General features: G+C 44.5%; 1 protein-coding gene across 2 annotated transcripts; it reads right to left on the bottom strand.

Moving 5' to 3' along the window:
- Nucleotides 1-4,438: 4,438 nt before the first annotated feature.
- Nucleotides 4,439-24,092, bottom strand: MED6 (mediator complex subunit 6). 2 transcript variants are annotated; one of them, XM_039533652.1, is made up of 8 exons: nucleotides 23,940-24,076; nucleotides 19,867-20,026; nucleotides 18,469-18,560; nucleotides 12,797-12,879; nucleotides 11,293-11,401; nucleotides 10,510-10,625; nucleotides 5,596-5,623; nucleotides 4,439-4,938 (listed from the first exon to the last, which is right to left on the bottom strand). In XM_039533652.1, the coding sequence occupies exons 1-8, from the start codon at nucleotides 24,019-24,021 to the stop codon at nucleotides 4,808-4,810; spliced, it is 801 nt and encodes a 266-aa protein (XP_039389586.1). In that variant the 5' UTR covers nucleotides 24,022-24,076; the 3' UTR covers nucleotides 4,439-4,807. The 2 variants fall into 2 exon arrangements, with proteins under 2 accessions (XP_039389586.1, XP_039389587.1); XM_039533653.1 differs by lacking the exon at nucleotides 19,867-20,026 and having other exon boundaries at nucleotides 23,940-24,092.
- Between the last annotated feature and the right edge of the window lie 3,545 nt (nucleotides 24,093-27,637).

Below are 27,637 nucleotides of genomic sequence, written 5' to 3'. Positions count from 1 at the left end.
TTCGATTACAGACTCATAGACTTTAAGATTAGAAGGGAGCTAGTCTGACCACCTACACATTACAGGCCACAGAACCTCACCCATCCACTCCTGAAATAGATCCCTAACCTCTGGCTGAGTTACTGAAGTCCTCAAATCATATATTTAAATACTTCAAGTTAGAGAGAATTAAAAAAAACCTTCACATTTCCCCTGTAAGCCACGTCTGTCAGCCACATCATGATAAGTTCAGTAGATGGAATGGAGCAGCAGTTTTACTGTGAAGTCTATTTATAAATGTTTCCATAGGCAGCAAAATAATTTTACCCTTACCCTACCTTGATGCCATACCATATCAGCTCTTCTTATGTGGGGGGCTGGAAGGAAAGCATATGTGTAGAATACGCTCCTAAGGAAATATACATTATATATATGAAGAACAATGAGTCAATATCACATCAAAGTTCTTGTTCAGACACTAACTGTCTATTTAGGGAAGGCTCACTTTTTTATTTTAATACCAAAACTGATTATATTTTCATTCTGTCCTCCCAAAACTATTCATCCATTTGTATTTCAGTTTTGGGGGGCAGGAGGTAAACCTCTTCTGTTTTCCCTTCAAATGCTGGAAACCATGCTTTCGCATATTACCCTTCATGGCGCCCGCAGGAGCATCTAAATGCGTCCTGGCCGGCGGTGGAGCATCCGCCGAAATGCCGCCGAATTTCTGCGGCATTTTGGCAGCGATGCCTCTCGATGATGCCGCTTGCTGCCGACAAGCAACGTCATCGAGAGGCATCGCCGCTGAAATGCCCCAGAAATTCGGTGGCATTTCAGCGGATGCTCCACCGCCGCCATGGTCCTTCGTCTGGCACCTGCCAGACAAAAAGGTTGGGGACCACTGCATTAGAATCTTGACAAGTAAACCTGGCTTCTGGATTACTGGAAGTCACTGCCTAAGAAATGAAAGCTCTCACTGGTGGAAATGGAAGCACTCTTCTGCTTTAATATAAAGTACACTTTTGCCAGACTGTGAACATTCTTAAAAAGGGAACATTTTCACAAAAAGGGCATGTAATCTAACTCCCAGTATTACCAGGCTTGTACATTAAAATCATTAATTGGCTGTGCAGGAGCTTAGATGCTGGCACTGTAAATCAGGCTGCCCACTCCCTCCAGGCATGAGCTTGGATGAGTCACCAAAGGAATACTCCAGGGCAAATGAAAAGGTTGGCAATACAACTACAGTATTAGTACTCCCGCATGTCATATCTTTCAAAGTGGCTACATACATCTCACTCTTACCCAGAAGTAAAGGAGCAGAATGGCAGCCAAGTGTGGCTAGGAAGAAGAAAATACAGGATAAAAGCAGCTGTTATGCCACTCGGATTTAACTTAGGGTTCCACCATGTGCTTTGTTCCTTGGGTAAATGGGACTGCAAATACTATTATGGGAGAACATGTCACACAGGTAGCAAGTGCCTTTAGTTATTAAACTGACATAGGAATTACCACACTTGATTGAACCAGATTTCCTTTTAGTCTGGTATCCTTTTGAAAGTGTCCAGTACCAGATACTTCAGAGGAAGTTATAAGAACCCCATGGTAGGCAAATGTGGAGTAGTCTGCCTGCCTCCCTGCCCCACACCTTTAGGTTTTTGCCAGATCTCTACATTAGAGATCAGCTTAAATCTTGAAGCATGAGGTTAAATAATTCATTTTGAATGTGACTGCTTTTATTGTCATTTTGTTCTTGTGTTATAAGACTGAGAACTGAAGCTTCTGATTTATCTTCACTAGTCCAGTCATCATTTTATATACTTTTGTCAAGTCCCTTCTTATTCATCTGCTTTCTAAGGTAAACAATCCTGGTGTTTTTAATGTCACTTCACATGAGAGTTTTTCCAGGCCCCTAATCATTCTCATTTCTCTTCTTTGAGCTCCCTCTGCTTTTACAATATCCTTTTTCAGAGGGTGACCAGTACTGCATATGCTATTCCAGATGAGGCACATAATTTATATGATAGCATTATGATTTTTCAGTACTGTTCTCTATCCCATTCCTTATGCAACTGAACATCTTTTCTGACTGCAGCTGTACATTAGGCTGTCTACAGTGATGCCCAGCTTCCTTTTCTCAGTTGATAGTTAATTTAGATCCTTGCTATGTGTCTGAGTTAGTTCCCCTCCTCCGATGTGCTTTATTTGTATTTATCAACACTGAACTTCATTTACCAGTGTATGGGCAATACACTCAGCTTGATTAGGCTTCTCTGAAGTTCCTCATAGTCCTCTCTGGTCCTAACAAATAACCTTGTGTCATCTGCAGATTCTGGTACCTCACTACTTACCCCCCTTCCAGATCATTAATCAACAATAAGTAGTATGTAATCTTGAAGTACCTTGGTTTTAACCTTTAGCCATGCTGAAAACTGACCCACTCTTGCCCGTTAATTTTGTTTTCATTAAGAGGGCCGTCTTTCCATGGAGATCAAGCAAGCCCACAGTAGCTTAACAGCTATACCAGCTCTCATCCTAACTTACTTCTATTGCTGCAGGCAAACAGGGCAAGTCATTCATAGAGCAACTCCCCAGTATTACAGGATGGCTTTTGCTGGACCATTATATGTTACAGTACAGTTTTCAAGCCAAACCATCTTTGGGTGCTGGCAATGAATATAAAAACCTTAAAAATGTACTGTAATTTGTTTACATTAATACAATACAGAAATTTACATTATATGGGATTCAAAAGCTGCCAAGAGTAATCTGTCTATAGTAGAACCAAACCAAATAGGTAAATAAAAGAGGAATGTGATAAATCTAGATAGGAGATAGAATATACATTTATTTATACCACACAGAGGCAGGAAAAATCAAACTCCATTAATATCCACAATCTATATTCCAAACCATGATATAAAATGAACTGTATTCCGAGCTTGTGGTTGTCAGTAAGATCCATACATACTAATTATATTGTTTCCATAGTAACTAATGTATTTTGAAGTGGGAAAAATGGGAAACGAAGATGGGGGTGGGACAAAAATATAAAGTGTAAATAGAACACGAGGGCTTACTGTGCTATTCAGGCTTTATTGCCAGAAGCCATAATACAGTCTACCCAAACTTGTGACACTACCACGCCATCGTCTATTCTACTCATACAGTGCCTCCCTCTTGGGTCTTTCAAGTTTGTTCCCATCGTTTTAATTAAATGATGGATAATCTTGGTGCATAATCACAGCTAGCTTATCCAGTTCATGGTAGTGTTTATGATTTGCTTCTATGAGGTGTTGAGTACTGATTTCCCCCTGGTTTCAGAGAAGAGTTGAAGATGCTCAGCACTTCTCAGCAGGATGCTGAGACAAACCTGTTCTCTCCTCTTTAGCATTAGTTCTATCATTTTAATTAGAGGCTCATGCTAGTTTGAAATATCCATATGTTAAAGAAAAAAAAAAGAGATGTTAGTAAGTGTAACAGACCAAACTCAACCCAGGTTGAATGGAGTTAAGCTAGCAATGAATTTGGCCCAACTACCACCCATATATATCAACATGCCGATTTTATATCTATAGATATATCAGCAATGCAGCTATATTTCCATACATATTCTAACATATTGAATATTAAAACCTTAGACTACTAGACAAAATCATATGGGCCAAGACAGTGTCATATGATCCTAAATATTCTCCATTATTTCACTGCTACCCAATCAAAACTGATCCTCAGTTACTGACACAGTGTCACATGTCTCCGATAGCCTAGAGCTGAGAGAGGGAGTCTCACACTACAGTCCACCCAAGCACACTCTAGCCGGCATTAGAGTCGTTTAAACTTTGTCCATTATTTAGGGCACTTTTCCTTGCTTTTCTCCTGTTTAGTATCTTGTCAACTACACTGTAAGAAAACTAGGAGAGTAGGAAGGAGAAAAGAAGCTGGAAAATCTTTTCCTGCTCAAAAAAAGCTAGAGTGATCCACTAAATGAAAACAATCTTAAGAAAAGACCAAGAAAAGTGGAGAGATTAAGAACAGCTCTACCAAACAAATGAGACACACAGGCCAGTGACTATTTCTTAGCACCAGATGGTTTAAAAATTCTTTTTCTTTAAGTGAAATGGGATGGCATGATAAGTATGAAGGCTAAAAATATTTTAAAAGAATCTGAGAGCTAACTGAAGGTTGACATCCAATTACATGGATTCGGCCCTGCCAGTTATCAAACTTTTGATCTGTATCCCAGCATTCTAACAGGCACAGCAATTTATAGCAGACAACGTAACTCCTTTAATGCCATAGGAAACACTCACCTTCCTCAAGAAAGGTTAACATGCATAATATCATGGTATACTCTGACATTCAAGTGAAATCTACTACCAGCACACACAGTATATTCAGTAACCATTTCATAGGTAATCAAGAGAGTAAGCAAGAAAGGCATTTCAGCAGCCAAATGTTGGTGTACCAAGAATTCAACTTTTTAATAAAAAGTTCCTCTTTTTACATAGAAAACACAACTACCAGATGACATGAAAAGAAATGGGGTTTTATAAGGAAGTTGCAAAATGCATTAATGTGAAATTCAGTCAGAAGCTAACATCCAAAATGGGGAGAAGGCCCTAAAAACCCCTCCCGGTGCAGCTCAAGTCTTTCCACTGGCAGCTTTTTAATAGGTTTCTGCTGAGAGAAGAAGCTGTTGCAAGGGGCTTTAAATCCTGCAATGTCACAGTCCTAAATATTCAAATACAGATAAGAGGGAAGCAGGAGTCACTTGCAAATTCTTCTCCAGACGTTGCAACATCTAGATATGGAATTGTCCATCCCTTCACTGGAGTCTCATCCGTTTCTCTGGGGGCCCTTTATTGCCAGCACTCTGTTGGGCAGTCTTTACAGTCTCCTTCTCCTCTGGCTTTATAGCTTCAGGGGCTGGTTCTGGCTCCTTCTTGATCTGATCCACTTAATAAAAAACAAACCATCAAAATAAATTATAACTCAGTGTTGAGGGTTTTACATTTCTTTTCAAATTCTTTTCAGGTTGTTTTGAAAAGATAACGGACTTTAAGAGACTAGAAGCCAGTCAATACTTGTGCAGGAGACATTCAGGGCTGCCATGGTACAGGGCCTGGGAGGGGAAAGCAACTTGCAGTTCCCCTATTCTGACATTGCTGAACACCAGCACAACCCCCTCAGGCAATTCTCAATGTGCCCTAGCTTGCAGCCCTGCTGCAATGGCCCTGGTGCAAAATCACCAGGATGCAGAATCAACCTGGCCATTGGTCTCCCCAAGAGCATCTCCTGTTTTGGTGCCTCTTGGCTGAGCAGCTCCCTTAGAGGGGTGGGGCCTCTTGCACAGGGGATAGTCTCCAGAGGATAAGGGTTGGGATGGAACATCTTACAGCCTAAGCACAGAGGTGAAGTTCCATCTGGCACCTTGCAAAATTAGGCCCATATTGAGCCTGATTTTGCGCTCATATTAGTCAATGACAGAACTCCCAACAATTTCAGCAGCAGCAGGAGGGAGCTCATTAGTTAGTTCAGCCTCACCACCGAACCTATATCACACCTGGATTTGGGCTCCTTTTTTAAATCTTGTGATAATGTGAGATCTCTTACCTGCGATGGGCTTTTCTCCAGGCTTTTGCTATCAAAAAAGAAGAAAAGAGAGCCAGATGAACTGGAGCTTTATTGTTATCCTTCGCTAGCACTGACTAAAGTATCATCTTTTGCTGTAGAATACTTTTAGTAAGAGGGGTTCGGAGGGATATCAACAAGGGAAGGCCTCACGTGAAAGGGAACATTATGAGGATGTCAAACAAGAGAAGAGTGACGAGCAAGTCATCCAGAAGCACTAATTAAATTCTAATCTGTATGTAAAATTAATAGCACACAAAAATTAAATGTTTTATTCTTCAGTCATGCAAAGAACCTTATCCCCTCCCAGTCACTAATGCCTGTTTTCCTTGGCTGTAAAATATGGCTCAAAAGGTCTGAAAATCCAGCAGTGCAAAATAATCTAATTTTGTAAAGAACAGGAAATTAATTAAGACCATTTGACTCTAGAGCTACTCTTTTGGCCCATCCGGTTAGCTAATATTTGGGACTTTGCAGGGTAATTTCCACTAGGATGATAAGTCAGTGATACAAGTCAGGTATGCTTTTGGTGTAATCTTATTTATTTACAAAAAATATACACAAAGTCCTGTTTCCATGAACACAATAGAAATAAACAGCAGGCAGTTTCCTTACTCAGAAATCCCCATGTCTGCCATGCTAGCAACCTCTCCCCTTGTGCTTCCTCTCACTACTCCTTATGCTGCTTTTTCTCCTCCAAAACACACACACCGTGCAAAACAATGCCCAAGCCTCTATGTTTGCGATCAGTGAAACTCCTTTGTTCACATGGCTTAGCTCTGACCTGCCATGCAACAAATTGCCCTGGGTGCTCTCCACCATGGGACCTGATTGCTCTTTCCATTGAACCTGAAACAGTGTGTAGCATACCCATTGGCTTTAACATGGTCTGTGGTTGTCTTGGATCCTAGATTCACCTGATGGCAGCCATTAGCACCTTTCAGTGTAACAATGGTTATATATATATATATATATATATATATATATATATATATATATATATATATATATATATATATATATATATATATATATATATATATTTTTAGGTGTCTTGCTGCTGTTCAAACAAGAATTGGATTTCGGTACCTGGATACCAAAGTACATAGGACATCCCACATGAATTATGCTCTTTCTCTGCTCAAGCCTGCACTATGACTGTAATTAATTTTTTTCCGTTATTTGCCTGTAGTCTTGTTGCTCTTTGCAGTGATCTGATCAGATGAACCAGTAAAGCAATGGACAGGGTCAATATTCTTCATTTCTTGACGTAAAATGTTGCACAGCATTGTTGCAACTGAGTTGCATCCCTCTCCAGAGGTGGATATACTTCAGTTGTGGTTGAAGTGATCCCTGTGTATCCTATTACCTGCCTCACACGTATGGTGTAAAAACGAGGAGTCCTTGTGGCACCTTAGAGGCTAACAAATTTATTTGGGCATAAGCTTTTGAGGGCCCACGAAAGCTTATGCCCAAATAAATTTGTTAGTCTCTAAGGGGCCACAAGGACGCCTCGTTTTTGCTGATACAGACTAACACAGCTATCACTGTGAAACCTGTCATGTATGGTGTAGTTAATTTTTGTAAAATACTTAGATCTGTGGATGACAGGTGCCGTGAAGGTGTTTTTCTATTTAAATACATTAAGAATTTAAAGTGCAGTTCCCTACCAATACTGTCCTCCTCCACTGAGCAAACACTGATTTTTTTCTCATGGTCTCTGAAGGTCTTTGAATTTGGAAGTAGATTAGAATCTGGTCTGACCTAGTGCTTGCCTTACTTAAAGTATTCCAGAATGTTTTATAATAATTAGTTAGAAATTAGCCATTGCAGAGACTGAAGTGCATAATGGCAATAGCTCACCCACAGCCTTGGACATTTAAATACATTTTATTGAGTCAGGAAAGTCAATTTGCGCTGTGCATTTCCTTACTAATTTATGCCTCAATAATATTATTTCAGAACAGTTTTGGGAATACCGTTCAGAATCTGCTGTTCCAGGGACAACAGATGAAGCACAACAGTGCTAAATCTTGACCATGGTAGGCATCACGTCTAGTAGTTAGAACAACAGACTAGGAGACAAAACATATCAGGAGGATAGCTCGGTGGTTTGGACATTGGCTTGCTAAACCCAGGATTTTAGTTCCAATCCTTGAGGGGGCCACTTAGGGAGCTGGGGTAAAAAAATCTGTCTGGGGATTGGTCCTGCTTTGAGCAGGGGGTTGGACTAGATAACCTCCTGAGGTTCCTTCCAATCCTGATACTTTATGATATCAATCAGTCTTTTTTATGAGGGGGGAGGAATAGCTCAGTGGTTTGAGCATTAGCCTGCTAAACCCAGGGTTGTGAGCTCAGTCCTTGAGGGGGCCACTTACAGAGCTGGGGCAAAATCAGTACTTGGTCCTGCTAGTGAAGGCAGGGGGCTGGACTCAATGACCCTTCAGGGTCCCTTCCAGTTCTATGAGATAGGTATTTCTCCATATATTCTGTACCTTCCATCCCTGACCATCTCTGGCTTGCTGTTTGACATTGGACAAGTTATTTGACTTCTCTGACATTAGTTTATCCCTCAGTGTAGGGGATACTTATCGACCTTTTGCAAGAGACCATGCACTTACAGAATGCCTTTATCTGTTGATGTCAAAGGATTTTATTTTTAGGTCTTACAGAAACACTATCTTTTTTGTAATTTGTTGGTGACTGAGTGGTGGGCTTAAGAAGGGGAATAAACAGGCAGGTAGAATCCAAAGGATGATTCCCCACCTAACTATTTTAACAATAGGTCAAATTTTGGGCCTGAACTGTTGTATTTAATAGCATGTCCTTATATGTCTATAGATCAGTGGTTCTCAACCTATTTATCATAGTGGGCCACATATGCAGCCCACGTTGTGTTCTATGGGCCACAGGTTGAGAACCACAGCCTGCCCCCCCTAAAATCTCCCACAGTACCCTATGCCCAGCACCCCCTGCCCAGAGACTCTCCAGAGCGGGGCCAGGAGCGGAGCCCTGGGCACGGCCTGGCAGCTGGACCCCAGACCCTGCCATGCAGGGCTGGGCAGCAAGGATTCTGGACCCAGTAGCCAGCATCCCAGGACCCTGGACACGGGACCCCACCATCTGCGGCCAGACAGCCAGTAGCTGGGATCTGGACCCTGCTGTGCGGGGCCAGGCAGCCAGCACCTGAACCCCGGGACCCACCATCCGGGGTCGGGCTGCCGGGATCCCCAGCACAGGGCCAGGAACAGAGCCCCACCTAAAACCTGGAGGCCCCCATAAGCCCCTAGTTTCCAGCACCCACCACCACCTTACTGCCCAGAGCCCCACCCCCCAAACCTGCCCTCTGCCCTCCTGCAGCACTCACCAGCCCCCTGGTGGCAGGAGCAATCCAGCAGGCTGCCAGACGCTGTCTCCCCCGTGAGCCAGCCTCACCCTCTGCCAGACCAGAGCGGCAAATTTTGAATATTTTTTAGCACACCGCCGGGCGACAGCTGTGTGCTAACTGGGCCACATGCAGCCCACGGGTTGAGAACTGCTGCTATAGGGCATTTCATCACAAAAGATCCCAGAATTCCTTACAGGAATGACTTCACCAATAGATGAAATGCAGCCACTTCTGAAGTGGAAGGTGGCAATCATGGCTTAGGATAGGAAGAGAAGAAGAATCCAATACAAATATGTGGGGCATGTATTTATTCACGATGGAATTTGGTCAGCCTGGTGGAGCTAACAATGTGTACCTTCCAAAAAAGTACCCCTACTTTACATTTAATCGAAGCAAGGGTAGGTTCCTCCACCAGTGCAGGGCTTCCATCACACTGCTGAGATACTGGTTCAATAGTAACTCAGAGGGAAGAATGCCAACTATTGAATCATCACCTTTCATGAAATATTTACCATGTCCCTTTAAATCAACAATTGCATACGCAATGTCAGCTCTGCAGAAGTTCTACCTGTGAAGGAAAGTAATTTTTTTTCCCCAACAGGCACGTAAATTGCATTTGTTAGTTTGTTCTTTCCCCATCAGACATCTTGGTAAAGAGTGGGTGAGTAGATTTTTAACTTGGTATCACAGGGGGAGCTGGCCCTGGAAGGAGACTGAGGCTCACTGCTCTCGTGCTAGGCTAAATCCACCTCCCCGAATGGAATAAGTCAGGGGTTCATGATGGGAGCATGCTGGGAGATAATAGGGACAGCCTGAGTTCAATGAACTTGCTGAGTTAAGGGAGAGACAAAGGAGCAGGGAGGTTGTGTGAGCTGTTACTACACAGAGATACTCTCCTTACATCCCAGGGAGAAGGTCAGGGAGAGCAACAGAGCCCTGCAGGGAAGCTCCTGCAGGTGATCCAAGAAGTCCTCCATAGCAGTGACAGAAAAAGGCCAGACTGGAGCTTCCTGCAGTGAGGGGCAGGAACAACACTCTTGATGGGGTATAATGGACTGCTGAGCCCAAGAGGGGTACAATGAACTAGTGAGCCTCTAGAAAAAGGCTGAGAATTTCTGGTTGAGCTGTTTTATGTTCCAACAAACCAGTCCCCAGAAGGTGACAGTAAATACAAAACATCAGTTGTATCAGTTTTGTTTGGCTGTGGTAATGGGAAAACTGAGGCAGCAGCAGGGTCTGACACCTGATGAGATAAACCCTGATCCACTTGGGTTAGTAAATTTTCATGGCCATTTTGCAAGCCTACAGCGCACACTTTTGGGTAACTCCTTCATCTATGCTAGGAAATCCTCCTCTACATTCTGCATTAAGAGAACCTGTTGTTTTCAAAGTTCCTATTCCAACCAATGCTACCATTCCACCAAGTACAGTGAAGTCCCACAAGCTGTCCACCTGAGGAGCCCTGATGTGTATGCTAAAGTAACACTGCAGACACAAATGACTATTACCTGAACAAATCTGGGTGGAAATTTTTGTCTCAAGTCTAGAAGCAAAGCATCCACCCGCTGCCTCTGGAAAATAGAGCTTGGTTCTTCCTTCTTCTTGGCTTTTGGTTTGGCTTTATCTGCAAATCATATACAGAGGCTGAAATGCAACATCACATCAAATGATGGAAGTTCCAGTTCTCTTTTATCTGTTCTTTGTTCCTGGAGAGGGTTGTTCTTTCTGGCTTGGCCCTGCTGCGGAGCGGGGGAGAGGCGCCCTTGCCCCAACCGAGGTTGGCCCCGCCGTGGACAAGAGAGAGAGGCGCCCCTGCCCCGGCCCCAATGCAGCCCAGCCCCAGATAGGGGAGAGGTGCCTATCCTGTGGCCACAGCCACAGCCCTGTCGCAGTGGGGAAAGGCACCTCTCCCCCCACAGCCCAGATGATGCTGCGGGGAGAGAGAACTGGGGGGATTCCTCTCTCCCTGCCATAGCCCCGGGGCAGCCTGTACCCCAAACCCCTCATTCATGGCCCCACCCCAGAGCCCGTACCCCCAGCCGGAGCCCTCAACCCTACCCCTACCCTGAGTCCCTCATCACCGGCCCCACCCCAGACCCCCAGCCAGAGTCACACATCACCTCCATATTGGTGCACATAACGAAATTCATTCCGCACATGCATGGGAAAAATTAGAGGGAACACTGGTTATAAGAGTTATGGATGCTAAAGTAAACCTTAGCTAAAAATTTAAGTATTAAGTCCAAAGAAAAGGAGAGTTGCTTAATGCACTGAGGGCCCAGGCATCATACCTCGTTCCTCCTGGTCTTTGAAATGCCACCAGTAGCCTTTGGAAGGGTGATATCGGCAGTATGACATGGCTTCATCAAAAGCAGATTGAATTCCATGCACTGCACTGAGCTTTCAGAAGAAGTCAACATAAGAAAATGTTCAGGAATTTAACAGAGTAATATAGAATACAAACAGCAAATTCTATGCCTAGATACTGTTACATAAATAGTGACTGATAGAGTGTAACATGCAAAAATATTGTATGTTGGTAAAAAGCTAACCAAGTTTGTGAACTGCTATGGAATGTAGTTTTACCATTAAAGTAGCTTTCCCCTCCATCTGGCAATTATTTTACAGTTGCTATTTGAAATAACATTTAGATTTTGTTTATAAGAGACTTTTACAAAGCCTAGTATGAACAGAAATATTTTTGTGATTTTTGTATTCTTTGAGAACAGTTTGCAAAAATATTTCTATCCAACACAAGTATTGCAGCCTTATACTAGGGCATGAAAAACAGAAAGTGAAATGACCATTTTAGTTTTAGTATCCAAGATAACAGAAGTGCCAACACGCACAAACAGTGAAATGCAAATTCATTATCATTATATATGATTCAGTTAAATTAGCAACTTAGATTAAAAGATTTCTTTAGTAATTTTAAGCCTGACATTGTCCCTCTGAATATTTTAAAATTTAATCTCTCTCTCCTTTTTCAACCATTAAGATTCTTCCATCCCTCACAGCCTGTCAGAGCGATTAAGGCACACTACACTCTTCTAGGAACATTTCACTTTCATTGCAAATGTAGAGTACTCGGTATACGGTGCATTTTTTACTAGTAATAAATTATTACACTAGTGACTAAGCACCAACCAAGAATGTGGTCCCTGTGTGCTAAGTGCTGCACACACACAAAGTAGTAGACAGTCCCTGCCCTGAAGAACTTACAGTCTAAACAGAAAACACATATACAGGGTAGGGGAAAGGGTAGAACACACATTGCAGAGCAGAGTGATCAATGCGATGGCAGCAAATAGCATGTTAGTTCCACAATTTATTTATTTTTTGGTGAGGGGAAGGTTAATTCAGAGGGGATCTGCTAAATGGAAAGAAAAAGTAAGGGAGGAGGGACATTGAAAGAAAGGGGGGTGAGAAGGACCGGGCAGGGAAGAAGAGGGTTTAATGAATTGTAGTTATAAAAAATGGATGAGTCATCTTATTTTATTAAAGCTAATGTTAAAATTATATAATACATAGATTAAGAGTGTCTGTACATCTGGGTATAGTGCTTAAATTATTCAAAAGTACAAAGGTAGGTTTAAAAAGTAATACAATATATATAGTACATAATCAGCAATAACCCAAATAAGATTCATAAATTTAACACACATCTCCTTTTCCCAAAATGGAGGAGAACAGAGAGGAAATTTCTTGAATTGGGTTGGGGAAACAATGTAAAGAAAAGCAGATATGAACTGATAACTGTTTTATAGCAATCAAATGCATAGTAGAAACACTTACCACTCTGGAGTTTATGACAGATCCCAAATCAGGTGCCTGATAAATCACTCCAGCAATAATATAGTAATCAGCTAATGGGCTGACTGTAAATAAGGAACACAGTATCAGTTTAGTCAATAAGCAGAGCTCTGGGTAAGCAAGGGACAAAGCTGTTTAATTTCACTGGTCACTTGTTTCACCTGGTCAGGATAATTTGAACTTTCAAGCTTTTCCTCTTCCTTTTCCTTTTTGTATAGCAAAGCACGTTACAAAAGTTAGTTAAGCCACACACTACACCTGTGAGATAGGGAAAATATTAAGCCCATTTTATAAACAAGGAAGCATCAGTTTATATTCCTGTTCCACTGTCACAAACACAACTAACAGAAAGTTAAACTGTTTTCAGTATCACGAGAGCACCCAGACTAGCAGTCCTGGACACAGTTCAAATGTGCTTTGCCATTCAAGGAAACCAAACAATAAGCTATGAGATAGGAACCAACCATTCCTAACTTTCACTCTGACCTCCCCAGCATTACTGCTTGACAATGTCTCACTGTGCAGACACTCATCTTTTTGGACTCAGGCCTTGTACTGTGGGTTTTCCTGGGAGGCCCAACTAATGTGGTTCTGCAACAAACCTTGCAAAGCCCTGTCCGCTACAGCTAAACCAGGTTGGAGGTGATCCCTTCAGGGTTTGAACAGCATTCTTTAATCTGACTGTTGAACAAGGTTTCTTTGTTGTTTTTTGAAGCTGTGGGGCAGACACAGGGCTTGTCTACACAGGAGGTTTAAACTGGATTAAGTCAAAATAATCCAGTTTGAAAATGCTTGCATACACAAGAAAATCTGTTATAACACACTAACTGCATTTATCTCAAACTCTGGAGTTCTCTTGCAAAGTGCACTAACTTTGCTGCAAATAGAGTTAGTTTGGTGTACTGTTTGTGTGCACATAATGCTGCTGAGCACTACTTTGGCAGTCCTCCAACACTGCTTTGCAAGCGACCATCACTAATCTGTCTGTTTACATGTGTGCCCTCTCCTGCTCTGGTGCCAAGTTAACCAGATGTCCCCTCCCCCCATTTAAAGCTGGCATAGGGCCAAATTTTGCCCATTTCCCTGGATTTGAGAATATCACAATTACTGTGATATTACTCCAGAAGTCCTACAACATGCCTGAAGGAGCCATGCTGAGACCCTTGATGTCATGGCCATCTGGGGAAACGCATCGATGCTAAAAGCTCTTATGGCCAGCCACCGGAATAAAGATCTCGTTGTGGAAACTGCTAAGCAGATGTCCCAAATGGATCATTACTGGGATGCCAACCAATGCCAGATAAAGAACAAACAGCTCCGGAGGACTTGTATTAACCCCAGGGATGCCAGGGAAAGCATCCTCTTTTGAGGAGTTGGACAGGATTTTAAACATCTACATAACCAGCACACCGTTACCTAGGAAAGTTGTGAAGTCTGCTGCCCACTCCCTTCTCCCCTGAGAATAACAAGCAAGGTTCATCGGAGATGTGCATGACGAGGCCAGTGTAGAAATTTCCTGGGAAAGCCAGGATCTTTTCAGGACCCTGAAACCAGCCAGGTAGAAGATGGGCCTATTCCTGCCCTGCAGCAACCAACCCCAAGTCCCAGGCAACAACTCAGGCCAGGACTGAGGAGGCAGATCTTACCGAGGGAATCTCAGCATGTAAGTATCTCTCTTTACAATTGTGCTATACTGCCATGCTACCTTCTATTCTGGGTGCCCCATGACCAGAGGCATTGTAGGCAGATGTGAGCTAGGAGCCCTTCCAAGTCTGAGGCTCCCCACCTGTCCTCCTTTCTCCCCCAACACTATCCATTCAACATCCCCATACACATTTCCAAAACGGTGGCTGCTCCAACGGGGCAACCAGTCTCTGTCTCATGCTAAAGCTCTGGCTAGTGGGCCATTTTTAGGCCCACGCCATAGAGTGCATATGCCCATTTACCTATTTTTGTTTCCCTTTCCCTCACCCAGCAAACACTCCACTCCTCCCAAAAACCCCGTTGGCCAATTCATAATGGTGGCCTGCAGCATGGCACAGCCGCAGCCCCCTTCTGCGGCAGAACTGAATAATGAAAATGGTATTTTGTGCAAAATTCAGAAGTGTATTGAGATACTGGTTACAGAAAAAGAAATTTGGTTTGTATTCTCAGTTTACATGAGGTAGATATGGACACTGCAGACCCATAAAGTTACAAAGCCCATAGTTCCTGCTGAGGTAATAAACGCCCTGTAACACATTACAGTACAAAAGCTTTACCGTAGGGATAGCAAAGCTCTTAATGCCTTTTCACAGGCTCACCCAGGGTGCCTCTACACTGCAACAAAACACCCCACAGCAGCAAGTCTCGGAGCTTGGGTCAACTGACTCTAGCTTGCAGCACTCAACCTGCAGGGCTAAAAAGAGCAGTGTAGACGTTTGAGTTCAGGCTGGAGCTTAGGCTCTGGGACCCCCCCCTTTGCTGGGTTTCAGAGCTTGGGCTCCAGCCGAGTGGGAATGTCTACATGGCTATTTTTAGCCCTGTAGCTTGAGCCCTGCGAACCCAAAACAATTTGACCCAGTCTTTGAGACGTGCTCCTGCAGGTTGAGGAGGGGGAAAGTGAAGGGGGTGTTGCACTGTAAACATACCCATAGATAACAACTGATAACAGTGAATGTTATCAGTTAACAGTGAAAGAACCCGGTTTTTCTTTGCACTTTCACCATGTCTACAGGGGTGATAAAGCAAAATCGACGACTGAGAAATTGCTCCACACTTGTCTGGACGTTAATGAGGAACAGCTTCATGGTTACCCCACAGGAGTAGCTTACAACTCCCTTCCATTCCTGCAGCACTTCTGGGGAGGATCATCTTGATGAATATCTGTGTAGTGGGGTGGTTACCCGCTCCTGCCCTGCGGGGCTTGAAACAGCCCAGGAGAGAGGGCTGTGGCTGGGGCAAGGAGCCTGGGCTGATTGGGGAAAATAGGCTCAGCTATGACCATGCCCCAATCAGGCCCAGCTGGCCCCTATAAGAGACTGTGAGCCAGAAGCCCAGTCAGTCTCCCTCTGTTTGTAGAGGGAGAAGGGCCTGGCTGCAGGGACCTAAGCAAGACACCTAGCTTGGGAGCAGGGGTGGGGAAGGGCCAGAGGAGCTGGGAGCTCTAGCCTGGAATGCCCCAGGCTGCAGGCCTGACTATAGGCCGAATAGGTACAGGGTTGCAACGGGGCAGCCCATGGGTAGGCAGAGGCAGCAGGTCCGAACCCCTTTGCCTGTGATGAGTGGCTTATACTGCAGTCTGCCCCAGTGAATGGGGGCTAGATTGAGACTGGTGTGAAGCTGCTCTAGGAACTAGCATAATTCCTGTATAATCAGTTACGCAGTGCCTTCCTCTGCTTCCTCATCCTCCTCTCGCTTCCTCTGCACTGAAGCTCCTGCTGCTGCTGCCACATCACCTGCTCAGTTATACAGTGGGAAGAGTCCAAAGGCAAATTCATCCTGCACTGAGTACTGAAATACAGCCCAAGCAGCCTCTATTTATTCGCAGCAGCCAGCATGAAGCATTGTTGGGCCCACACTGGCCAACAGCAATTTGCAGATGGTGCTAGCCTGCCCAGAAAGTATGGGGTGGAGACAGAGGAAACATGGCATTTAAAAAATGTATTGCTTATGCATCCCACAGTGCCCAGTGCAAAAAATCCCAGAATGCACACTGCTCAGCAGTGAAGCAAAGAACCACGAGATACCCTCCGAGAACGCCCAAGCTGCTGCTGTGTGTACACAATGATGCACGTTGGGAGAGGGCACACTGTCCCATGTGCACACTATTAGTGTAGCTTGACTACTGCATGTTACTTGACGCTCATCAAAAAGCTGCAGGTTAACCCCTACCCACCTCGTGCAGACAAGCCCAGAGAGCACAACTACCTTTAAACAATGTTAGCCGTAGCACAGTGTCAAAGTCACAGTGAAGACATGAGAATCAATCCCTCCTAAGGCCCTGCCCCTTGCCCGTGTTTGTTCCCGTTCCTCCATCTTTCTCAACACTTATAATTCCTCTGGACCGCCCAGGACTCAGCTGGTGCCCTTGCTATATGAACCCTGGTCACTCACCCAAGGTAACAGATCACTGAGGGTTCAGGACAGTTGGGCAGGGCTCAGGCTGTTGTCCCGAAGTTTTTAGGGGCAAAGAATGGGGCAGCAGCTCCTCCTCAGTATCTCTATGCAGATGTCACGCTGAGCTGTTTGCTCAGGTGCTAATTTAGAGGAAATCTTGCACAAACTGAAAAGAGTATTATTAAATCTTTGTCTTCTAAACTCCCTACAATGAATGATCAAATTACACAGCTGAAGTCTGAATGTTTATACTGTAAAAGCCATAACTCCACTCCAGATTTTAAAAAGTTGGCTATTATGGAACAAGAGAAGCAGTGAAGTGATACATTGGGCTATGGCACACACATTTAACATCAAGAGATCTAGGTTCAATTTAGATTTTAAATTCAATCTAATCTAAGAAGCAGTCGGGTGCTCTTTTCCAATATGAATATAATACACTGAGGCCACTGCCAGAAACCAAGCAAATTAGGAGCAGCACTAGAAAGGTTTGAGTCCGTTACAAAAGCCCTTTCCCATTAGAACAAAAATAAAACCTTACATTACTACATTATCATTTATTCTAAAAGATCCCAACGAGCTTTACAGATTATGTACAGTAAATACAGAACACATTTCACCCTGTTCTGAAATGTGGAAACTTTTTATCAGTTCACATGAACACTACAAGTCAATTTAGGATAAGATATGAAGAATACTGAATCCAACTGTATGTAATAGGGAGACAGAATGCAGTTATCCCAACTGGAATTTAGACATGGCACAGTGGTAATATCTCTACTCTCACTTAAAGTGCCATGGAATCTTTAATGACCCCAAATAGCTAGGACTTTGATTTTATGTCTAATCAAATGATGGCATTTACACTATCTCAGCACCCTCTAATATACTGGAGTGCTATGGTTCAGCTACTGAATCACCAGTTTCTTTCCTGGGAGGTCTCCCAGTCATGTATTTACTAGAAGACCCTATTTAACATGTGCATCTGAGAAGCTCACAGTACAAAGTGCTAAGGCTGCAGAATAAAAATGGCATTATGCAAAGAGCAATGTGAATGTTCCCCTTATCCTAATATGTGGAAATCAGAGATTTCCAAATTGCATGATAATCACTCAGAATGATTAGCATGAAATTTAATTTGCACTCATCAGCCCCAGGCAAGCACAAAATTAGTATTATGTTTAACTAATTAAACTGAAGACCTTATGTAAAGCATATCATAAATATAGGACATATCATGCATACTAACAAGTATCAATTGCCCATGGCAAAATTTACAGCAAAAGCACCACTTTCTCATTGCACTATTAGTATTTTGCCACAAGAGGGCAATCCCCTGCTATTATCAGAGTGCAGGTCACCCTTTGGGGGCAGCACTCAAAAATGCCAAGATGCAATACAACCTGAGACCTAATGCCACTATATAAAAAGCAAAACGAGATTTAAGGCTAAGTAAAACCAGATGGAAATTGTGTTGTGAACACACAGAGCAAAAACAGAGCAGACAGACAAGCACCAACATTGTCATTAAAGGGAAAAGCTGTGTGAGCCCTTACCTTGTGTTGGAGACTGTCTTTGCTGCTTTCGAATTATGAAGAGGATGGGCTCTTGAGCATGAAGGAGGATATATTCCACTCCAATCATTTGGCTAAAAGACAAGTGACCAGAATAAGTAACTCCATTCATCTGAAAGTTAAAGATACAGGATGTGAAAGCCCACCAAAACAACTATCACAGGGCCCAAAGGTCACTCCTTGATGAGTCACAAGCTCTTGCATTAGGATTTTCCAAGATAAATAGCAAAACCTAGCCTTGTGCTCACAGTGCATTAAAAAAATCCTGGAGTCAACCTCTTGGCAAATAGGCAGAAGAAGAAACAAATGGAAGAAAAATTGAACTTATAGTTACAGATGTTGTTTACATATGGAAGTGACAGACCAACAGCACTGACCAGAATGTATGCAGATGATGTGAAGGCTCCTCCCCTCCAATACCAGATGCACACAATTTTACCAGTGAGCATTTAGTGTGTGATCTACATTGTCCCCTGCTAGCCTATTCTTAGGTCCCCAAATAGTTCTGTCAATGCACGTCACTTCTGCCTGCAGTTACATGTGCCCCTCTCCTGCGAGGGCCCCACATCAAAAAATGCCAATTGCATGCTGTGATGTTGATAAATGGCCACTTGTAATTAGGACTGCCTACCCATTCTTTTCCCCTCGGGCCCAAATTAAAAGTCAGACTTCTCATGCTGAATCTTCCTATGGTGGGGTATCTGTTTTAATAACTGCACCTAATTCAATCTGGCAGGAACCACAGGTTAAATAATAATGTAGACACTCATTCACAATTCTATGACAAAGCTCAAAGTGTCCAGCTACAGTAGATCCCACTCAAGACACATGAAATTAATCCTCTTCATCTGATTACAAAATTAGGCTGAGCCATTGTCCCCAAACATTGTCACAGTTTTTATCCTGGTCTGTAGCTTCTCTGCAAAAATAATAAAAAAAAATAATAAAAAAAAGCTTTCTAGCTAATTGGCTTTTTTGACATTTCTGTAAACCTGCAATCTCAGGTGTAAATAAATTTGTTAGTCTCTAAGGTGCCACAAATACTCCTGTTTTTTTTGTGGATACAGATTAACACAGCTGCTAGTCTAAAATCTATCAGGTGTACCCAAAATCCTACCTATGGTGCTTCGCAGGAAGCACCACAGGAACTAGGAGAATATAAATTGCTTCTGGCATCTGAAAGAGGATAGGGCCCAGCTGCAAGTGGCTGAGTAAATCAACCTCAGAAGATGAACAGAGACAGGGAAAAGAAGCAGGATCACAACTTTCCCTCCACTCTTCAATTCAGCCGTTGGTGACGCCCTTTAGAGGACAAGTTGGAAATCGCCAGCCCAAAAAGCAATTTTTCATTTTAACTCAGCATTCCTTACAGTAACTTACTGCAAGTGATCCAAGGTCAGCCGTTGCATTTTGACTACTTCATTGTTACATGTTCGGTCATAGAATGGGTTACTTCGCTCTGAGAAGTAGTCTAACACACTTCCATTGTTTAATATAGGAATCCAGGAACTGTCAACCCAGGAAATTCCCAGGAGGTTATCTTGGAAGAAAAAATTAAAATTAGCACCAAAACAGTCAGTACAATTTTGGATTCTTACCAATTAGGGACCTACTAATTAGAGCATGTCAAAAACAAAACAACGTTTTCATGAAAATTATTTCCCTAAAATTCAAAATTTTGACCAAAAAAAATCAAAATTTTCCTCCTCAGAGGGAAACAAGACATACTATTTAGGAATAATTCAGTCCATATAGTATTTGTTAAGTATTTCTTCCCTTGGCTATTACATGAAGATATGGTAGTCGCACAGACACCTTTATTTCTTAGGAATGCCAGTAGGGAAAATATTATTAGCACTTGCACTTATGGTCATACTGTACATGGTTTAGATTAAGAACAGCAGCATTTGCCAAGTGGAATGGGCAAACTAAGCATTATCTTCACTTTGAAAGTGAAAGAAAACCTAATACAGTAAGTAAGCGGCAGCCAGCATTAAATGCCAGACCAAACAAAAGTTGTGGAGACAGTAGATGCTGTAGTCAAGTGATAAATGTACTAACATTTACTAGACTCGCCTACCATGGTTGCATGAAATTTAAAGGGTCTAAAAATTCAATAATTTTAAGCCACAGTGGCAATAATCTCCACTCCTGGGAGAGTCAGAAACACAATGATAAGGCATCAAGTTTTACACTGAAAAAAGAAAGATAGCATGGGTGGAAAAGTGACTGAAAACTGCATGCAGGATTGAAACCCTTTCATTCTATGAATGTAATGGGCCTACTGCATTATTTGCAAACCGAAAGCTCCTACTACAGTTATTCCCTTGTAGATGTTTTACTTCATGTGAAGTTTTGAATGCACAAGGAATACGAGATTCAGACCCAAAATGTCATTGAATATATTATGAATCTTTTATGAAGTGAACCTAGAGCTGCTAGTCTAGTTCTTACATAAAATGGAAAAATTATGTTTTTATGTTATTTCATATATACTACTCATTCCCCTAATCATAAAAATAGGAGATCCTCCAGTACTAAAGGTATTTTATTATTTAATATTTATATTGCAGTAGCACCCACAATATGCTAGATGCTTTCCAAATATATATGACAACAAGGCCTTTATCTCAATGAAAATAAGGTACCCAAACCTCTCAATATTCATATTCTTGGCAGGACACCTGCTCATTTAGTTTTTCAAGAAGCATGAAAAAAATCTCATTTGTGTCAGAAGAATAACTGTATTTCCATGGAAGTTTCTCCCAGGTGGGACTGGAACTTCAGAGTAAATATGTTATAAAACTGAATGTAAAGTTCCAACTCCAGGACCAGACTGTTATTGACCACTACTTCTGAGTAGCCCATTTATTATTGCTTTTATAATCTACAACAGGCCATCCTCTAGGAAAAAGCAACCCTGATACCATATATCAATTGTTCCTCTTCAGAAGGGAACATCATCATTTTTATGTGTGCAAAAAAATGTACTATAATTCTCAATCCTCTCTAGGTAATTGTTCCAATGCTTAACTATCTTTATAGTTAGAATTTTTTCCCTAATATCCAACCTAAATCTCGCTTGCTGCAGACTAAGCCAATTATTTCTTGCACTACTGTTGGAGGACAAGGAGAACAATTGATCACCATCCTCTTTATAACATACTTTTACGTATTTGAAGATGGTTCTCATGTCCCCCTCAGTCTTCTCTTCTCTAGACTCAACACACCCAATTCTTTCAATCTTTCCTCGGAGGTCATGGCTCCCTAAACCTCATCATTTTTGTTGCTCTCCTCTGGTCTCTTTCCAAATTGTTAACATCATCTTAAAGTGCATTGCACAAAACTAGGCACAGTACTCCATCTGAAGCCTCAATAGCGTCAAGTAGAGAGGAATAATTGCCTCCTGTGTCTATATATGATACTTCTGTTAACACATCCCACAATCACATTGCCTTTTTTCACAACAGCAATCTGTTGACTCATATTCAATTTGTGATCCCTATCATTCCCAGATCCTTTTCTGCAGTACTGCTGCCTAGTGAATTATTCTCTATTCATGATTCAACACTTGTGATTTAAATTTGATGAATCTATATACAGAGATGAGTACTTAAAAGTTGAAGATAATGCAAGCAGAGGTGTCAGCTCTTTGGAAAGTTTTCCAAAGTTTTCTTTGGAAAACTTTAATGACAGGCAACAACTCCTATACTGAGTATTTTTCACTGCCCCAGAACTGTTTCAGGAAATGGAAAAAAGCCAAAAAGAATGTTACATTGCTCTAACCCACAGGTTTTAAATATTGAGATTCCCTCCGTCTTTCATCTGCTGAATTAAATCTGACAGGCATTATAGTACCCATCAATATATATAGACAGTGAAAGGGAAAATCAGATCTGCATGAAGATAGTCCACAGCATATTTCAGAATAGATTCTGCTCCTTTGTCTTCACAGATTCTAGGAAGCTCTACTTGTGGGTGGGGGTTCCGTCTCTCACTGCTCCTCCACCATCCTGTTCTCCCTTCTTTTTTCTCTCAACTTTTGCTGTAGCTAGGATCGGACAGCTTTGACAAATAGGGGGACATGTTCTAAAGACAAGCAGTCTTTAGCTTAATCTAATCTCATTCACTGGCTCTTTCCACAGGCAAACCTCCTCCAATAATACAATGCTTTTCTACCAAAGTAATAGGATGCTTCAGAAATACAATAGCTAAATCAGATCAAGTACTAAGAAGCTTGCCATGTGAGAGTCATTTGGCCATCCTGTCTGCTTTGTTCCACTGCATTTTCAATTAGAGTACATTTGCCTGGTGTGTGTGCCCATAATTTCTTGTTTCCCACTGTTGCAGGGTGACATGCATTGCTTGTCCTCTTGACTGCCAGTCTCCACATCACAGAGAGTTGGCTGAAATTCCACAATAAGTGGAGTGATTTCTGCATGTAATTAGGGCACAATCCTGCAGTCCCTATATAGGCAAGATTCCCACTGACTTCAGTGGAAGTCTTGTTTGAACAGGAACTGCAAAACCAGGCCTGTAGCTTTTAAGTCACTCTGGGATCCTTTACGGTAAAAAGTCACCATATAATCAAAGGTCGGTATTACAGACTGCAGAAAGGCAGCACTTCCAAGATCTGACTTTACGTAAAATAACCCCATGCTAACATCAAGATGTAACATGGAGAAAAGGAGCTTCTGGACTGTTACATCTCTATGTATTTATTTATTTTGTGAAGAGGGGGATTCAGTTTCTTTGGAGATTTAAAGGGCTTTGAGATGACAAAGATACATAGAGATAATACAGGTCTCTCATTGCCACCAGTTACAGGCTTGTTTCCCTAGACGACATGCCAATATCAAGGCACATAACAACATGCCGCGCAGCAACCACTGCTGCCGAGGTGCAGCAGTAACAGTAAGGAGAGAGCAGCAGGGCTCCGGCTGTGAGGTCTGTAACGGCAGGAAGGGTGACGGGCAGCATGTCAGGAGCTAGCAGGACAGACACACCACAGAGACCCTGTGCTGCGGAGTCTCTTGTCTGGCACGTAGGGTATTTAAATGGCGAGAGGGGCCAGGGGTGCGCACAGCACAGCGCCCCTCTCTCGCCACCTGCTCCCCCAGCTGGGCGGAGAGATTAACCCTTAACCCACCAGCTCCAGCCACCCGAGACGGGTCGGTGCTGGGGGATGGTAACAGGACTCGGCCCCGCTCCATCTCCGGGGGCGGTTTGTACTTTACAGATGAGCCCTGGGTCTGGATGTGCCGAATCCCCCGGGACACCAGGGGCCGTCTCTAAAGTGCCCGCCCGCCTCGCCGGCGTAGAGCTCCCAGCCGCCATGGCCTCGGCGGCCGGGCACGGAGCCTGCAGCGTTACAGCCCCCTCCCCCCGCACACAGCCCGCCGGCACGTTCACATCGCTTTCCAGTCCCATCGAGAGCGAGCGGGAGCCGGTACCTCGGATATCCACCGCCGCCATGATCCCCAGCACGGCCCACTTCCGCCCAGCGCGGGGTTTGCCCTCGCGACAGGAAACCATAGAGAGCAGGAAGTGCGGTAGAGCGGCAGGAAACCATAGAGAGGAGGACTAGAGCGGTAACGGCCACAGTGCAGGGGGACGGGAAGGTGGAGGAGTCCCAGAGGGACTCCGCTCTAATCGAAGCTAGAGGGTGCTGAGGGGTCTGGGCGACACAGGGTCATTTTCCCTTCCCAGCAGCTCCAGGCTTCCTGCAGGGGGCGGGTGCACCAAGCCAGGGGCTAGTTGGCATCACATGGAGCAATTCCCCTGATTAATACGGCCTGGGCCATGGGGACGCAGGACCCCGGGGTCATAGGCGGCAGGTTTGTATAATTTTTGGTGGGGCCCAAAATGGTGGTGCCCCCCGGTCCTGCCCTGTAAGCCGATATAAAATGAAGCTACAACGCGTCAGTGCCACAAGATTACAAGGTTGGAGAAAGGGTAGGGGGTTCCAGGGGCCAGTCAAGGGAAAAGGAGCGGGGGGTGGTGGTGTTGGATGGGGCAGAGGTTCGGTGGGGCAGTCAGGGGACAGGCAGCAATTGGATAGGCATGGGAGTCCAGGGGGTTTATCAGGGGACAGGTTGGGGGTGGGGTCCTGGGGGAAGTTGGGTGGGGTCTCAGGAGGGGGCAGTTGGGGACAAGGAGAAGGGAGGCTTAGATAGGGGCTGGGGTCCCAAGGGGCAGTTAGGGGCAGTTGTCTCGGGAGTGGGTAATCGGGGGACAAGGACCAGTGGTGCTTAGATAGGGGGTGGGAGTTCTGGGAGGCAGTTGGGGCAGGGGTCTGGGGAGGGGGCAATCAGCAGCCAGGGGCTGGGATTCAAAGGGCTCTGAGCTGCTGGCAGCCGCGGGGAGCCCTGAGCCCTTTAAATCCCAGCCGCCGCGGCTGGGATTCAAAGGGCTCTGGGCTCTCTGCCCCTGCGGGCAGCCCAGAGCCCTCCGATTCCCAGCCGCGGCTGGGATTTAAAGGGCTCTGGGCTCTCTGCCCCTGCGGGCAGCCCAGAGCCCTCTGATTCCCAGCCGCGGCTGAGATTTAAAGGGCTCTGGGCTCCCCGCGGTTGCAGGCAGCCCGGAGCCCTCTGATTCCCAGCCACGGCTCGGATTTAAAGGGCTCTGGGCTCCCCGCGGTTGCAGGCAGTCCAGAGCCCTCTGATTCCCAGCCGCGGCTGAGATTTAAAGGGCTCTGTGCTCTCTGCCCCTGCGGGCAGCCCAGAGCCCTCTGATTCCCAGCCGCGGCTGAGATTTAAATGGCTCAGGGCTCCCCGCGGTTGCAGGCAGCCCAGAGCCCTCTGATTCCCGGCGGTGGCTGGGATTTAAATGGCTCTGGGCTCCCCGCCAAAGCGGGCAGCCCAGAGCCCTCTGATTCCCGTCCGCGGCTGGGATTTAAAAGGCTCTGGGCTTCCCGCTGCTGCCGGCAGCCCAGAGCCCTCTGACTCCCGGCAGTGGCTGTGTTCCTTCCTAATTGCAGTACTTTTCATTTGTCCTTACTGAATTTCATCTTATTGATTTGAAGACCAATTCTGCAATTTATTAAGATGATTTTGAATTCTAATCCTGTGCTCCAAAGTGCTTGCAACCCCTCCCAGCATGAAGTCACCAGTAAATTTTAAAGGTGTATACTCCATCACCCAGATCATTAATGAAAATACAGGTATTGAATAATACTGGACCGAGGACAATCCCCTGTGGGTCCTCCCAGTTTGACAGTGAACCATAAACAAACTAGGGAAATAAAATCTACATTGAACTGCTATAAGGTGGCTGCATAACTGGTTGAAAAACCATTCCCAGAGAGTAGTTATGAGTGGTTCATAGTCAAGCGGGAAGGGCATAATGCGTGGGGTCCCCCAGGGATCAATTCTGGGTCTGGTTCTATTCAATATCTTCATCGCTTATTTAGATAATGGCAGAGAGTACACTTAAAAATTTGTGGATGATACCATGCTGGGAGGGGTTGCAAGTGCTTTGGAGGATAGGATTAAAATTCAAAAGGATCTGGACAAACTGGAGAAATAGTCTGAAGTAAATAGGATGAAAGTCAGTAAGGACAAATGCAAAGTACTCCACTTAGGAAGGAACAATCAGTTGCACACACCCAAATGGGAAATGACTGCCTAGGAAAGAGTACTGTGGAAAGGAATCTGGAGATCATAGTGCAGGGGTGAGCAAACTATGGCCCCGGGGCCACATTCGGCCCTTCAGACATTTTAATCCAGCCCTCAAGCTCCCACTGGGGAGGAGGGTCCGGGGCTTGCCCCCCTCTGGTGCTCCAGCCGGGGAATGGGGTCAGGGGCTTGCCCTGCTCCGTGCGTGCCGTGGCTCCACGTAGCTCCTGGAAGCAGTGGCAAGTTCCCCCTCCAGCTTCTACACGTAGGGGCAGCCAAGGGGCTCTGCACGCTGCCCCCGCCCCAAGTCCCACCCCCGCAGCTCCCATTGGCCAGGAACCATGGCCAATGGGAGCTGCAGGGGCGGCGCCTGCAGACGGGGCAGCGCAGAGCCACCTGGCCACGCCTCCATGTAGGAGCTGGAGAGAGGACATGCCGCTGCTTCTGGGAGCTGCTTGAGGTAAGGGCCGCCCGTAGCCTGCACCCCTGACCCCCTCTCAACCCCCTGCCCCGGCCCTGATCCCCCTCCTGCCCTCTGAGCCCCTTGGTCTCAGCCCAGAGCCCCCTCCCGCACACTGAACTTCTCATTTCTGGACCCACCACAGAGCCCGCAACCCCAGCCGGAGCCCTCACCGCCTCCCACACCCCAACCCCCAATTTCGCGAGCATTCATGGCTCGCCATACAATTTCCATACCCAGATGTAGCCCTCCATCCAAAAAGTTTGCCCTCCCCTGTCATAGTGGATCACAAGCTAAATATGAGTCAACAGTGTAACACTGTTGCAAAAAAAACAAACATCCTTCTGGGATGTATTAGCAGGAGTGATGTAAACAGGACGTGAGAAGTAATTCTTCCGCTCTACTCTGCACTGATTAGGCCTCAAATAGAGTATTGTGACTGATTCTGGGTGTCACATTGCAGGAAAAACGTAGACAAATTGGAGAAAGTCCAGAGAAGAGCAACAAAAATGATTCAAAGGTCTAGAAAACATGACCTATGAGAGAAGATTGAAAAAATTGGGTTTGTTTAGTCTGGAGAAGAGAAGACTGAGAGGGGACATGATAACAGTTTTGAAGTACATAAAAGGTTGTTACAAGGAGAGAGAAAAATTGTTCTCCTAAACCTCTGAGGATAGGACAAGAAACAATGGGCTTAAATTGCAGGAAGGGCAATTTAGTTTGGACATTAGGAAAAACTTCCTGTCACGGTAGTTAAGCACTGGAATAAATTGCCTAGGGAGACTGTGGTATCTCCATCATTGGAGATTTTTAAGAGGAGGTTAGACAAACACCTGTCAGGGATGGTCTAGATAATACTTAGTCCTGCCATGAGTGCAGGGGACTGGATTAGATGACTTCTCGAGGTCCCTTCCAGTCCTTCAATTCTAAGACTGATAACTGCTCTCTGAGTACTGTCTTTCAACCAGATATGCACCTATATTATAGTAATTTAATCTAGATCATATTTCTGTAGACAACCAGGCCATAGGCAGTTAGGCCTAACGGTTAAAATGAGAGTTCAACCTACAGGTTA

This window comes from Mauremys reevesii, linkage group 4 (genome assembly GCF_016161935.1).
Source record: "Mauremys reevesii isolate NIE-2019 linkage group 4, ASM1616193v1, whole genome shotgun sequence".
NCBI lineage: Eukaryota > Metazoa > Chordata > Testudines > Geoemydidae > Mauremys > Mauremys reevesii.
This window is presented reverse-complemented; position numbering and strand designations above follow the sequence as displayed.